Genomic DNA, 15557 nt, shown 5'->3' on the forward strand with positions numbered 1-15557 from the left:
GTTTTGCTTTTCATCAGTGCATCCAATTTTAATGTACAGTGAATTTGTGTTTACACTGTCCATGCCAATGTATGATTACTAACGTGCATTGTTTCTTGTAAATATCCTTTCATGTTGCTTTTTTTTTTGCATAATACAGCTTTTGCATCCAAATAAATTTCTGTGATTTGGATCAAGGCTTGAATTGCAGTGATGCATAAATCCAGATATTAGTAAGATTCAATATTGAAATATTGCATTTTGCAGAAATGACCTGCAATGTTGAATTGTCAGAAATTTGAGGATCCGTGTGAGTTTAGTGTGTTAATGGAAATGGGATATGCAGCCTTTGTGAAAATTGTGACTTAATTTCACTCTCAAATGTAGTACCCATTCTGTCCAGGTTGGCATCTACACCTAAAAGTTCACCTGCAGGAGTTTCACCTACCACTCGAGGCGAGTGCTGTGTGTTTTATCACCATCTCTGCGTCTTATACACACAATAACTTTAATCGGTGAGCAGCAACACTTTAGATATGAGATAAATGTCTAATCTAAGGGTGTACAGTGTCATTTATACACAAAACTAATAATATTAAAACCTATACATTTGGACGTGCACTGGTACCGACATCAGGATTCAAACGCGGTTGGGTTTTTTACGTCACATCGTTTAAGTTAAACTGAAATCACATTTTGTTGTTGGTGATGATGCATGAACTTTCAAAAAAGCAGTGGTGGCAAGTACATTTCCTCAATTAATGTACTTAAGAAGAGTTGTGAGATAATTGCCACATCTCATGTTGCCTGATACTCTTACTTACTTACACTCTTACTCCTATTCTACTGCATTTCTCTGACAGATACAGTTACAAGTGATGTTGAATATCAAGAGTACATTATTGTAAGACAAAACGCCCCACAACATCATGACCATGTTAAGTGTCACTGGAGCAAAAATGGCTTCTTGTGTGCTCCTTCAAAGCACAAACCCAGAGTCAAGACAGTAATGTTTACTGGTACTGCCCGACTTCAGAGTTTCTGCACTGTAGGAGCCTGTAGGAGTGCTTCTTTGCTACATTGTAATGATCATTCTAACGCAGGACACAAAGTAGTTTCTATGGCCTTTGTCAGCCTCTGTTGGTAGGCAGAAGAAACTGCATCTAATCTATATTATGTTGACATTTTCAGGTCAAAAAAGTATCTAATGAATATACAAAATATTTGATCGACTTGCAGATTGTTGTTGTTGTTGTTGGTCTTATTCTTTGTCTTCTTTTTCTTCTTCTTCTTCTTCTACTTCTTAGGGTTACTGCTGTTGTTCCTGATGTTAATATTCAGATTGTCCCCAGTTTGCAAGCAATATGAGGTGCATTGCGGTGGGCATTGTAGACGCTGTTTTGCAAAAGCAAGAAATATTATTGCGCTATAATAAGACACTCATTTAAAGACATTTAAAGTCATTATATATTCATACATAAAAAACAATTTGTCAACTTGACAGAGGTACTGTTTTTTTATCCACAATACAACTCTGGACTGCTTGAACTTGATACGATTACCAGCAGGTGAAATTATATCTTCATAGATTAAGTATGAAATACATGAATTAGAGTAACTGAAAATACAGCATTGGCCATAAATTCATGAATTTTGTTTTCAGACATATTCCACTTTTTTGCAAAGGATATGTTTGGAAGGGGTTGATCAATAAAGTTTTGAGAATATATACACTATCTATCAAGAATAAATCCCATTGTCACAATAATTCCATGAGATGTGTATTTGTGAATACTATAGCACTGTACCATGATAATGGAGCCAAGGTTGCCCCCAATATTACCATTACTATCTACAGACCCTGTCTTGATGAGGGGCCTTCTTGTGTCAAATTATCAAACTCAATCAAATCATCAAACGCAATCAAATATTTAGTTTAAGCAAAGAATGCCTGTATATGCATGAAAATGTTGGATATGGTCAAGTCCATCATCTCATCTGCTTACCTGCCCGTGGTCTCAAATGTGCCTTGCAAAACACCCAGTCCTCTCACCTGCTGTAAACCACTTCAATTCTGGAAGGATACACAGCTGTTCAGTGGAAGAATACCAGCAACTCTACAGTGAAGTGGTTGATAATATACTGACGTATGTCAGCAATCTGTCAAATCACTCAGCATAACTAACCAAAGACACCGTAATATTTCACAGCACTGACAATGTTGCTACTAATCTAATCTAAGTTCTTCAGTACATTTCTTTTACATGTGTGATTATTATTTAATATTGGTTTCTTTTACTCTTTGAGTGACATCAGTATACAGTTTGGATTCTCTGAAGTTTCATATTTTGCAACTGAAAGAGCTCATTAAAAAAAATATAAAAAACACAAAGAGGGCATAACACTACACTATCCAGAGAGACACAAAATGACCAAAAACCTCAGACAAAACAAACACAAATCAACATCTTGTCTGGCTGTGGGATCAAAACAAAAAGGTGAGCAGGGGCGAGTTTTCTCACTATTCATCCATGAGAGGACTTATTACACAGTATGCTACCTTGCTTTTCCTTAGAGAACTACAACAGAAACACATATACCAGTCATATCTGTTTAACAGAGACGAAAGCGCAAAATACTGGCAGTACAATGCAGCAGCATAAAATATTGCCCTGGTCCAGCTCGTGTTGGGGGGCTTTTCAGCACACTTGACATTACATTCTGCACGCATTGAATGCAAATCGACTGGCTAACAAATGTGTCTTTGTGTACAGTGCGTACATCAAATAACCATAATTTCACTCTGGTTAAAAAAAACTCTATGCTCAAGTTACTTGCAGAGAACCAGATCAGCTTTGACAGCTTACCTGTGCACACAGAGGGCTATTTTATGATTATCACAACAGTACCCCCACTAACAATGAGATCACCCTACTTTTTGGAAGGTACTGAATTCTGGAACTATAAATAATTCTAAGTAATCGTTCTACGAAAATAGTCCGATGATTCAATTTGAACGTGAGTCGTCACGAATCTTATTTCTCTCCACCTGCTTAACTTTTGCAACAGCCGCGCTGGAGGAGGCGGTGTCGCATGGTGCGGACCGGGCAGGTGGTGCATCGGGCGGAGCGTCACGGCCGCTCAACTGCTGCACAGCTCCTTGTTGTCATGGAGGAGCAAAGATGGCGGCGCTGGCCTATAGCCTGGGCAAACGCGAAATAAATCAACATTTTACCATTAAAAATGCCAAATTAATATCGCTGGTGCTCGTCATTTTACTCATCGTGTTCCACACAACTTCGCGATATTATGGAGGTAGGTAGTCTCCCGTTTTTTCAGCTAATGGTGCAGCCAGGGAAATAGTGGGCACAGGCGACTGCTAACAGTAGCTAACGTTAGCTAGCTCGCTGTTTGTGTCTGTGCGTACTGTACGCTAGCTAACGCTATTATTGAGAGTTGCTTTTAAACGGTGGGACGAACATACTGCAAGCCATACACGCTTAAAGCAAAGAGACAATTGCATAGAATAAAATGACTAACGTTATCATCAGGAGTTTAAAATGGCTTCGCCACACAGGCTTTCTGGCAAAAAAAAACAAAAACCCGTAAACTAGCTGTGTTTACATGCTCCTGTCAGCACATGCTTGATTAGTGCTGGGGAAACTGATGCTGTTATAGTTGAGAGATGGATTTTAATATCAGGGAACTTGTCATTACTGAGTTTCTAAACACTTTATCACACAGCTTGTTGGAAGCATGGTATAGTATCCCAAATATCCAGTTGTAGGTATCATAAATACTTTAGTGATTTAGATGGCTGCTTTCCGTCTCAGGTTTTTCACATTTTTTGCATGAATTCGTTGGGCAAAGGGTTAGTTAGCAGCGCACAGAACAATACTTGGTGTTTTTCAAGTAAAAAGGTCTGTGTCTAATTTTGGTTGTTCCAAGGCTGCACAATAAATGAAATGTCACTAAGGCCACAGTTTCACTACAAAGAAACCCTTAGCATGTCAAGTGTCCACCGTCCAGCGGGGTTTCGCGAATGGACTTTGTTTCTGATAAGGGATGTGAGTCAGAGACCTCTGTGTGCGCAGACAGAGCAGCTGCTTTGGCTGGCGGTGACACTTGTATCTATCCAGCTTTCAGACCCTTCCTGTTTGCCTATTTCTGGGAATTGATTGAGTTGCAGATGGCTCTATTCATTTTCCACACAAATGAATAGCTGGGGAGTTTTATGGTTGAGCTAAATTGCTGATGGCTTTATTTAGAGCTATTGCCCCCGGCAGAGCCCTGTATTGTATGCTATTCCTTTGACAGCCCTGAATGAAAAGCCAGAGTACTATTGAGACCAGCAGTCATAGTCACAGAGAAATTAATGAGTGAATGCAAGCGCAGTGTTTTTGTTTGGTCTTACCAGACGTTTCTCTGTGCCTTGACATTAGGAGAAGACTCATGTGAATGGCTGCTATCCAGAGGACGGTACCTGGGGGAGAACGTATGGCAGCCTTATGGCTGTATGATGCACAAATACAAAACCCTGTGAGTCACACTAACTCTGCAAAGTTTGAGAAAAAGTTTCAAAAGTGTGGTAGTATTGAATCAGGTGTGTTTGTGTTAATCTTTATCTAAGGGGGGAAAGGGTAATTTGTGAGTCACACAACATGTTGATGAGATAACAATGGACAGATGATAATCTTTGTGCTATAGAATGCAATGTCCTGCAATCACCTAGCAGAAGCCAGATTGTCTTCTGTGCTTGTTACATAGTTTTTAGATTGCTCGCTTTTGTCTTCCAGTGAAGCCAAAACCTGCCTTGCTGAAAAGCGGGTGGCCTTTGTTGGTGATTCCAGAATCAGGCAGCTATTTTACTCCTTCATCAAAATAATTGACACTGAACAAAGGGAAGATGGAAACAAGGTAATTATGAGATGCGGCTCCACATGATCTGAGGAGTTTATCGAGGTTGTTCAGCAGAAGTAGCCAAGTTGTGACTAAGTTAAGATATGTTTACTCTTTTTTTTTTTTTTCATTCATCCTGTGCAGCCAGTAAACTAACAGGGTCTGATCAAAATGAGAAGATTTTTTTACACTTATTTACTATGTCATATTTATCGTAACTTGTCATATTGTCAGCCACTATGTTCTGGCAGATCCATTCAAGATTCTAGCTAAAAACATGTTAGGATTGACAATTTGTTTCATGTAATTGCAATGCTCAAATTATTTACCAGCATGGCAGCCTATGAAAGTAGGCCTGGCTAATCAGTGACTGCCACTCACAAACCTGAAATGAATGGACTACTTGTGATCAATTAATTGCTCTTTGCTATTCTTCAGACACTAAATCTGGATCTATGGCCTTAATTTATGAAATACTTATTTATTCTCTACTAAATACCCACATAGATATGATTTCATTAAAATATGTAAATATCTTGTGGCTAACAGATACTGTAAAAAATGTCCTTTGAGAAAATCCGCCCCATCAAAGATGTAATATCTATAGGAACAAAAACTCAAAACAAAAATGCAGCTTAAGAATGTGTGGCAATTACTAAGTAGTCTCACTATTTTCATCTTAAACGGAGAAAAAAGGAACACTATCTGCCTAACAGACTTTCGTTCTGTCTGTCCCAATGCATCCCTGAAGCATGAGGACATTTCCTTTCAAGAAGAGAGTTCCTCTGTTCGTGTGGTGAGCTATTCCTGTATCTGTTTTTATCTCCGATTCACACTCTCTAAAAACATAAAAAACTCTGATGAGAACTAAAATCACATTATTATGTATTTGTGATCAGGACTTTCTGTGGTATCCAGAGGCAAATAATTCAATGAAGGAGCGATTGATATCATGGACACATGTGAGTATACATTAGATGATAATGTCTATCATTAACAAGTGGGAACATTGTTAATTGCGGGGCTTTCACACGTTTGAAATTATTACGGTGGTTTGCTTCTGTCATGTGATGCAGGAAGCCTCAAAGCCAGATGTGGTGATCCTCGGAGCCGCCACAGTAAGTTGTACAAATGAATGGTTAGCAGCGCTTACATATTTCATGTTACACAGAGACAAGATGTTGATTTGGTAATGTGATTTCAAATAATCCATTTACCTTTTTACCACAGTGGTCCATCAAGCTGCATGGCGGCAGCAGGGAGACGCTGCAGCAGTACAAAATCAACTTGACAGCCATTGCTGTGCATCTGGAGAGGCTGGCTGACTATGGAGAGGTCTACTGGGTGCTGCAAGGTAAACTCATGCTTCTAGTAGAAAGCACAGCATACAAAGTTTTTATGATTGGTTATCTCAGTTGGGTTGGCGCAGCATTTCTGCTCTTTCCCATTTAAAAATTTCTCCTGATTACTGCATCTCTGATCTGTGCGATTACAATTAGAAGGACCTGATGGTTCAAAACTAATTTTATGTATTTTTTGGTTGTTGATAATTATTTACAGTATGTTTGTATTTATGACTTAAATGTAGTTATGATCAGTAAGTTCACACGCAATTGCAGAATTTAGTAAAAACTAATTCTAATTTATTCACCTTCTAAACTAATCTCTTTGTTCACTGCAGACCCAGTAAATGAGGAAGTGTTGAGTGAGAATAGGAAGATGATCACCAACCAACAGCTGGAGCTGTACAACGAAGCAGCGACAGATGTGCTCAACAGCAACGGCAGGTCTCGGGTCAAGCTGTTAGCTGCTTCTCGTCAGGCTGCACTGGAAACTATCACCCAGTCAGACGATGGCTTGCATCTACCTGAGAGCACCAGGAATGTGGTAGGTTGGATATCTGTTTCTTTTAACGTTGTTTGTAGGAAGTTTGAATGTAATATTACTATTATGTACTACAAGCTCCAGCTGTTACAGCTTAATGTTTTGGTTTTGGTTTTTTATACTGAAATCCTCTTAACCACCTCTATAATCACCTTGCCAGGGCGCCATGGTCCTAATGAATTCTTTGTGCAACAAGTTACTGCGGCCCATTGACGGCTCCTGCTGCCAAATATTACCGCCTCCCAACCTCCTCCAGAAACTGTCAGCGTGTTTCTTCCTGGGCTCGGCCTTGGTCTTCCTGGCCCTCCACGTCCTTGGTAACAACCGCTACCGCAGACCTGTGCCCCCTGATGTGGAGAGCCTAGAAGAGATGAAGCCAGCGACGGCAGCTGTCCCCCTGGGTCCAAAGGCACCCTTCCAAGCTCTCTGCAGGATGGGCATGATTATGGGCTATTTTTACCTTTGTGATAGAGCAGATGTGTTCATGAAGGAGCAGAAGTTCTACACACACTCCACATTCTTCATCCCTCTCACCTACATATTTGTCCTTGGAGTGTTTTATAACGAGAACAGCAAGGAGGTAAGATGAGTTTGCTATTCAGTGAAGTTTGTTATTGCAAAATAAAGTTATGACCAAAAGTGAAATAATTTGTGTAAATATGGTTTTTAGGGTGTGGTGACGTAGATGAAGTTAGTTGATTTCTAAATGTCTAATGTCTAGACTTGAGTTTTGTGTGTGCATTTTTTTTTATATTCAGCTCTGTACAAAAAAAACAAGAGCAAAAAGCTGCTAAATTCTGCTGTTTCTAATCATGTAATAGATTGAATTGCACTTGGTGAAATGATATCTGGTTGACAATTTAACTTCACAACTTTTCGGCACAGACCAAATTACTCAACCGAGAGCAAACAGATGAGTGGAAAGGCTGGATGCAGCTAGTCATCCTCATTTATCACATATCTGGTGCCAGTGCTGTGAGTCCTAAATATTCACAATTATTTTTGGAGTGATCTGCAATGTTTGAGGGAGTGATACTAATAGTTGATTTAAGGCCATAAATAATTCTGTTCTTTTATTCAGTTTCTTCCCGTGTACATGCATGTGCGAGTGCTGGTGGCAGCGTACCTTTTTCAGACTGGCTACGGACACTTTTCGTTTTTCTGGCTCAAAGGAGACTTTGGACTGTATAGAGTGTGCCACGTAAGTGTTTAGTCAATTATACAGTAACCAGGATATTGTAATGACCCTTCGTCATAGTAGACACATTGAAAAGTTGAATTATACATGTGTCAAACATGTATAATGGGGTGTGACTACAGTCAACAGTATCTTTTCAGTTATTCTGAATTCCCATCACATTATTATTATTATTATTATTATTATTATTATTATTATTATTATTAATACAACAAACACTTGCTTTCATTCCAGGTGCTATTCCGTCTCAACTTCCTTGTGTTAGTACTTTGTGTAGTAATGGACAGACCTTACCAGTTCTATTACTTTGTCCCTTTGGTCACCTTCTGGTTTGTCATCATCTACACCTCACTGGCCATGTGGCCTCAGATCCTTCAAAAGAAGGCCAACAGTAGGTGTCAGATAACTCATTTAATAGTCCGTTCTTAACCATATGCAGTCAGTTTCATAAATATTTTGTGTGTGTGCTTTTTTTTTGGCATCTGGCCTCTGTACTCCACCACATTGAATTTGAAATGAAAAACTTAATATTTAAGTGAAGTGAAGACTTTCAGCTTCAATTCAAGCGTCTGACAAAACTTTGCATTAACTATTTAGGAATTAAACACATTTTCATAAACAGGAACCTGTTTTTGGTGGCTCATAAATAATAGAACAAACTAACATAATTACAAATATAAGGATTACCTTCAATACTTAAAAGTCTTTTGCAACTGCCTGAAGTCTGGAACCCATGGACATAACCAAATGCCAATTTTCTTTCCTTGAGATGCTTTGCCTGGCATTTACTAGACCTGCCTTCATCTGATGCTTGTTTGTAGGTCTTTCTGCCTGCAGTCTTGTCTTCAGTGAGTAAAAAGCGGCTGTATTAGGTTGAGATCAGGTGACTGACATGAGTAGTGAAGAAAATCCCATTCTATGCTTTGAGATGCTTTAAGGGTACCTTTTGCTGTATGTTTTAGTTCATTAGACATCAACCATGTGAAGCGGTGTCTTATCAGCATTGGGCTGAATCTGAGGTTAGAAAACACAGACTTAAGAATTCATCCTGCTACTGTTATCCAGAGTCAGGCTATGAATAAACACCAGTGACTCGGTTCCATTGGCAGATGTACATGCCCATGCATAACGCTGCCTCCACCATGTTTGACACATGATCACAATGCTTTGGAGCTGCTCTTTGCCTTCTACATACTTTTACCATCATTCTGGCCACTCCCATTGTGTTTTCTATCTCTCTGGTAGGTTTATTTTGTTTTTTTCAGCCTAATGGTAACCTCCTTCACTTGCATAGACAGCTCTTGGAAACTCATGTTGATAGTTCCAGTACTTAACCACCAAATGCAAATAATACTCAGAACCACCTCCAGGCCTTTTATCTACATGGTAAATCATGCAGTAATGATGGAACAGATCACACCTGGCCATGCAACTGCTTGTCAGCCATTTGTTCCATTATTTATGAGCCACCAAAAGTGTGTATGTGTGTGTGTGTGAGAGAGAGAGGCTGTAATTCCTGAATCAAGCCTATTGAATTAATAGTGTTAATACAGTGTTTAATTTCAAATTCGATGTGATGGTGTACAGAATCCAAATGCCAAAAACATATGTTCCAGTATTTTTGGTTCTGATTGTAAATACGTAATACGTATATTATATACATGCTCTAATTGTAATGTTATAAATGTCAGCTGAAAAACTATTTCTTAACACGTTTTCTAAACAGGTAGTGCCATTTGGCATCTTGTGGTCCTTGTAAAGTTACTCGGCCTCCTGCTCTTCATTTGCTTCTTTGCTTTTTCACAGGTAAGTGCATTTGAAAATGAATCCTAATTAAATGAGTGTAACCTTACTTTAGTTTTCAGAGTTTAAAACATTGTTATATTACAAGTTTTAAATAGATTTCATATACTGTGAATAACTTCGCATAAGTGGCCATATGTTTATGTCATTAGTTATGGTTTTACACAGCACATTTGTTTTACAAGAAAATGTTCAAATCCAAACCTATATACTGAATGAATGTGTAGTCAGTTAAATAAAATGACAGTCCCATCATTAAAAACAAGTTTTCTGTGCTATCATTTTTTTTTCCTGAAATTGTATGGATTGCTCCTTGTTTTACAACCTGCTTATATAATACTCTTTCTTCATACTCCAGGGCTTCTTTGAGAGTATATTCTCTGTGTGGCCCATCTCCAAGCTTTTTGAGCTAAATGGAAGCATCCATGAGTGGTGGTTCAGATGGAAGTTGGATCGATTTGTAAGTCAAATGGGTTTTGCTCCACATACACGTACATTTATTAGTCAGTCTTTTCATTAAGACATTCTTCTTCAGGAGCTTTTTTTTTCTTAATCAGAAAGAACCAAACTTTTCAAATTTAAAATTGTGGTAATGTTCTTTTGCAGGCGGTGATACATGGCATGCTATTTGCTTTCATCTATCTGGTGCTTCAGAAGTGCCAGGTGCTGTCTGAAGCCAAAGGAGAAGCTCTTTTCTCTGCAAAGATTTCCAGCCTGCTCCTGTTTCTCTCGGTTGTCTTCTTTATTGTAAGACTTTATACTTATCTGTCAGATAGACAATTTTTGCTCACACCAGTACTCAGATATAAGAATAGTTGTACGGGGAGTGGCCTGTACTTTCTTAATACCACACCTGATACTGTAGCTGCCATAACAGCCACAAGCTTCTGCTCTTTATGTTCTCAGGTATGCATTTTTTTTTTTTTGTTTTAGGGAAGGTGTGCAGAAAAGTAATACGAGCTCAGTATCGTGACTGTCTATTCATCTTGCATGATAATGCCTGCCAGGTGGTTTATAGGTAGTACACAGACCACTCTCTGTTCTTTGTAGACTCCATCTAAACAGATGGAGACCACAGTAACTGCTTGGTCAGGGGAGAATCAAACTAAGTCAGCCATTTCCTTGTCTTTGTTGCATCTGAAGATTGAAAGCAGTTAGCTAACTTCTCATTTTTCCCACCATTCTAGACTTACTCAATATGGGCCAGCAGCTGCAAAACCAAAACAGAGTGCAATGAGATGCACCCTTACATCTCTGTGGTGCAGGTACAATGTTTATTTTCCTTTCCTTTGTTCTTCTGTTTCCTTGTGGGTGCTCCCTCTATTTTATGTTATCAAACTGATGGTTCAAAGAAATATGTTCTCAGGCTTTGTTTAGCATAACCGTTGATCCAGCTACTGTCACTATTGTTAAAATAGTGACAGCTGAAATTTATTTGGATTTTGTTTGAGACATAAGTATCCTAGTTGATGACAATAATAATATTATTTTGTTTTTGACAACCTCATTAGATAACTAAAACAGGCAATTTCTGCGGAAATTACGTGGGAGAGCTGTGAAGTAGCCCGGTAGCCGCCGACCGCTCAGAAGCTGCAGAGAGCAGTGAAGAGAGATAAATACAAAAGTTGAATTCAGAAAAGAAAAAGAAAAAAGAAGAAAGTAACAATGGAGGAAGTAAATAAGTAAAAAGTTGATATTTAAAGTGAAAAGAAACAAAGCAAGAAGCAAAGTAAAAAGTTGAAATTAACAGTGTAAAGAAAGAAGTAAAAAGTAACAAGTTGAAATTACAAAAGTTAAAAGAAGTAGAAAGAACAAAGGAAAAGGGAAATATTTAAAATAAAAAGGAAAAAAGATGCAAAGTAAAAAGTTCCCGTTACAAGTGTAAAGAAAAAAGGAAGTAGTAAATATTTAGAAATGAAGGGACCATTTTAATACTGAAAAACTGAAAAATGTTGAAAAGAGCTTTTAATATGAAAGTGTGTGAGTGTGTGTCTCCACTGTGTATGCTGAGGAAGAAAAACTCAGGTAAAATGTGTGGACAGAGCTCTGAGGCTGATCAAGTGATCTGTGGCAGCTCTGTCCGTTATCATGACAATGGCTGCTGCCTGCCTGCTGAGTCATGGCCAAATGCAGAAGACAGATTGTGAAAGTGCTGAGAAATTGCCTGCAAAATGTTGAAAATATGAAAAAAGTATTAGTCCTATCGAAAAAATTCAAAAACTGTAAGCGGCAAAAGGCTTCAACGAACACGGTGATGTACTTTATTTGAAGATACTCCATAAAATGAAGGCGTTGTGGCGATTTTAAAACAGCCCCCCGTTTGTGATTTGAAGAGAATTTCAGAAACTCTTTTATAATGGGCTCCAATGGGAGTTTCAGACGGCACTCTCTCTGCTTCTGGACACTTAGAGAAAGACTATGAGAGTTACATTTACTGAAAGAACAAAAAAAATACCTACGTTGTGATGTATAGTTTGTTTATTTAAGATTAAAGTTGACTGAAGGAAAGAAGAGAAAAAGTTGCTTAAAGTGGAAGCTGAAAAGTTAGAGTGCGTGTGATGTCACCCACTCTAGCTGCTCCAACATTCCACAATACACACTAATGGAAAAGTTGAAAAAGCTTCAAAAGGTGCCTAAAACTAAAACTGTGATTATTCAAAAAGTATAAAAGATACAAAGTAGCTGATCAACACAGAAAAAGCTGAAAGGGTCTAGACTCGTATAAACTGTGTTACAGCTCTCCCACTAATAATAAAGATAAAGGATCTCATAAGTAATAATCGTATGTGTTTTCGTGCATGGACTCTACGTGTCTCTCTTGTCCACAGATTTTGGCCTTTATTCTTATCCGAAACGTTCCTGGCTATGCCCGCTCTATGTATAGCTCATTCTTCGCCTGGTTTGGGAAGATCTCCTTAGAGGTATGATTGATGTGGCAGTACAGTAACAATAACATAATAAAAAGTTTATTTATACAGGGTTTATAAAAATCTTTGATTATAGGTTACTTTAGGTGCCAGTTAAACTAAAGATGCGGCTGCAGTGAAAAATAGTTTTAGCAAGAACATTTTAAAAAAAACGATACTTATTCATATTTTACAGATACAGAAGCCTGAATACAGACATCCTAAACACATAGACATAGACACACCCAAGTTTGTGAGTCAGGGGGTACAGACGAAACAATTAATGACATGTATAAGATAATATATAATCTGCAGAACTTGAAAATTCATTTAAAAGTTTCAGTTCCTTGTTTCAGTTGCATGTTTTTTGTTTCTTGTCCTGCACGGCGCTGATCACCTCAAACATTTTAATTAATTAACCTCTTTATGTGATGGTCTTTAGCTCCTGAGAGGCAAGTAAACATGGAGTTAGCACACACCACTGTGTACTACTTAAAATGCTCTGTTTGTCTCCCCCAGCTGTTCATATGTCAGTACCACATCTGGCTAGCAGCAGACACCAAGGGAATTTTGGTCCTAATTCCAGGAAACCCTTCACTCAACATTATGATCAGCACATTTATTTTTGTGTGTGTAGCTCATGAGATTTCCCTCATCACCAATGACCTGGCTCAAGTAGTCATCCCTAAAGACACTGTGGCCCTGTTGAAGAGATTGGGAGCCTTGGGACTCTTGAGTCTTGTTGTACTGCTGCTGACCGTGGACAGCCAGCCCATACCTGGTGCCTGACGGAAACCTTTTGATGAGATGAGCACAGCAGACTCACAAAGTTATGCTAAAATTGAAGTTAGATACACATCCAAGGCAGTAGCAGGCCCTGTGTTTGAGGCTACTGGTGGCAATAGGAGATGATAACAATGGTATCATTTCTAGAGTGAGAACAACAAAGCCATTGATGAAAAGTGTCATCTCTGGCCATGTTTGAGCAGAGCCTGAGTGTTTTTTCACTGTTGTGATAGTCACACACTGAAGAAAAGAAAAATGCCCAAAAAGGGGGCAACTCCTCCTTTTGATGCTCAGAAAGTTCAAATTGCAAAAAAACAAAGAAAAAACAAAACAAAAACGCTTTACATGTTTACATTAAATTGATAGAACAGAAGAGTTGAGAAGAAATTTGAAAATGCAAATGAACTTTATTTAAAAAAAAAACAAAAAACGACTAAAACAAATAGGTCCTCTCATTTCAAAACCTCATGCTTGCTTTGTAAATTTTTGCAGCTTTGCTTCTATTTAGCCAAACACACAAATAACAAATGTTTGTCAAATACAATACTTTAGGTCATGACATCAGTCCGTCCAGATGGCAGTAGCAACTGAAGGTATTTTCACTCAGGTGGATGCATAACCCACATATTAAAATATCTACCCTTTTCCGATAATATGTCCAGTTGTGCTGTTTATTTACATTACTTTGTACGATATTTCTGGTTTTCTTCAACTATTGTTGGGCATATAAATATGCAAAATATGGACCAACAACTGGTTTGGGTGATCAAAACACACAAGTAAAAATTTGGAGTGCAATTATAAAAATGTTGGACTATACTGCAACATATTTTGGCAGATGTAGTTGTGACTAATTTTAGACATGTTGCCTTGTGCTGAAAGGTACCGTGGTCACCTGCTGTAGCTCTTCAATTCTATGTGATATGTACAGTATTTAATGATTTAAATTAAGTTTATATTTTATACTGTTTTTCTGCTTTGATTAATTTTGTACTTTGCACCTGTGACTGCTGTTTGTGAGGTATTACATAGATTATTTTGTACCCATCCCTGCCTCTCGTAGATGATTACCTGCCTCAGACACATATGGCAGAGGTTGAGCCTTTACAGTTGATCTGTCCTGTTAGAAGCTCATTTCATAGTCTGTGCATATTTATATGATTGACTTATTTTATTCAGCAGTGCTTTTAGACCTCAGTCCTTTCGTTGCTGTCTAAAACATGCCTGCCACAGCTAGTGAACATTTTAGGCAGTTTGATTGAAAATGTGATTTAATTTTTTTTGACTGAATGCCTTTGAAGTCTTTCTCAGTGGCTTATAATTTTACAATATCCCTTCAGATGTACTACACATCTATGATGTAGCCTGTGATCACAATCTTCCGTCTTTAGGCACTTTGCATCAAGGCCACAGCAGAACTTTTAAAAGAACCACTTGGTAATGCACTGACTGAGCTGAGAAGACATGTTACTGTTGCGTCAAGGAAAAGTTATATATTTTGTCATTAGACAAATGGTTGATGTCCCTTTCCCTGTTTATCTTCACAGACATTGAAGAGAGATAAGCACTTTTAAGACCTGTATTTTCATCTTTAGATGAACTATGTTTAATTTGCTACTAGTGTGGATACTTTCTATACTTTAGGTAAAACAAATGTTTTGTCAGGATCACATTCAAAATAATAATGTCAAATCTAAACCGCATTATATCTAAATTTTAGGGTCCTCTACTATGTGGTAGTAAAAGATTGCAATGTCATTTTTCTATACATTTTATAAAGCTTCCTTTAGGGAAAAGCCTGGGTCCAGAGTTATTTTTTTGTTTGCTTCTTTTTTTTAATGACAGTGGTACAATGAGTCTACAGCTTGTCCTGACATTTATCTATAAATGTACAGTTTGGTTTGCATTCTCACAAGAGCCAAGTAAATTTGTAATTTATATAAGCAGTCATCACCTCATTGTATAAAGAACTGCAGTTTTGTGTAGTTTTTTTTTCCTTTTTTTTAGTCTGTTATTGGTTAAACAGCTATAGATTTATTTGTTTAAGGCCTTAATAGATCCCTTTGGTCATATAAAAGCAACAATTATTTATACCTCTGTAC

At 38.0% G+C, this 15557-nt stretch overlaps 1 protein-coding gene across 3 annotated transcripts; it reads left to right on the forward strand.

Annotated features, from left to right (window-relative positions):
• Window positions 1–3082: 3082 nt before the first annotated feature.
• On the forward strand, window positions 3083–15398 carry casd1 (CAS1 domain containing 1). 3 transcript variants are annotated; one of them, XM_067503680.1, is made up of 18 exons: window positions 3085–3294; window positions 4422–4518; window positions 4776–4896; window positions 5630–5674; window positions 5778–5840; window positions 5955–5996; window positions 6109–6232; window positions 6560–6765; window positions 6923–7342; window positions 7648–7737; window positions 7844–7963; window positions 8195–8351; window positions 9687–9766; window positions 10122–10223; window positions 10370–10510; window positions 10951–11028; window positions 12592–12684; window positions 13189–15398. In XM_067503680.1, exons 1-18 carry the CDS (start codon window positions 3162–3164, stop codon window positions 13456–13458), a joined length of 2382 nt encoding a protein of 793 aa, XP_067359781.1. In that variant the 5' UTR covers window positions 3085–3161; the 3' UTR covers window positions 13459–15398. The 3 variants fall into 3 exon arrangements, with proteins under 3 accessions (XP_067359791.1, XP_067359781.1, XP_067359801.1); XM_067503690.1 differs by lacking the exon at window positions 12592–12684 and having other exon boundaries at window positions 3083–3294; XM_067503700.1 differs by lacking the exons at window positions 4422–4518; window positions 4776–4896 and having other exon boundaries at window positions 3153–3294.
• Window positions 15399–15557: the final 159 nt, after the last annotated feature.

Source organism: Channa argus, chromosome 1 (genome assembly GCF_033026475.1).
Source record: "Channa argus isolate prfri chromosome 1, Channa argus male v1.0, whole genome shotgun sequence".
NCBI lineage: Eukaryota > Metazoa > Chordata > Actinopteri > Anabantiformes > Channidae > Channa > Channa argus.

Bases quoted from the DNA above. Each gene is read 5' to 3' on its own strand.
- casd1 (XM_067503680.1), top strand. From the start codon at position 3,162: ATGGCGGCGCTGGCCTATAGCCTGGGCAAACGCGAAATAAATCAACAT. The intron at 9,767-10,121 runs GTAAGTGCATTT...TTCATACTCCAG, and splicing joins GCTTCTTTGCTTTTTCACAG to GGCTTCTTTGAGAGTATATT. The intron at 10,511-10,950 runs GTAAGACTTTAT...CCACCATTCTAG, and splicing joins TCTCGGTTGTCTTCTTTATT to ACTTACTCAATATGGGCCAG.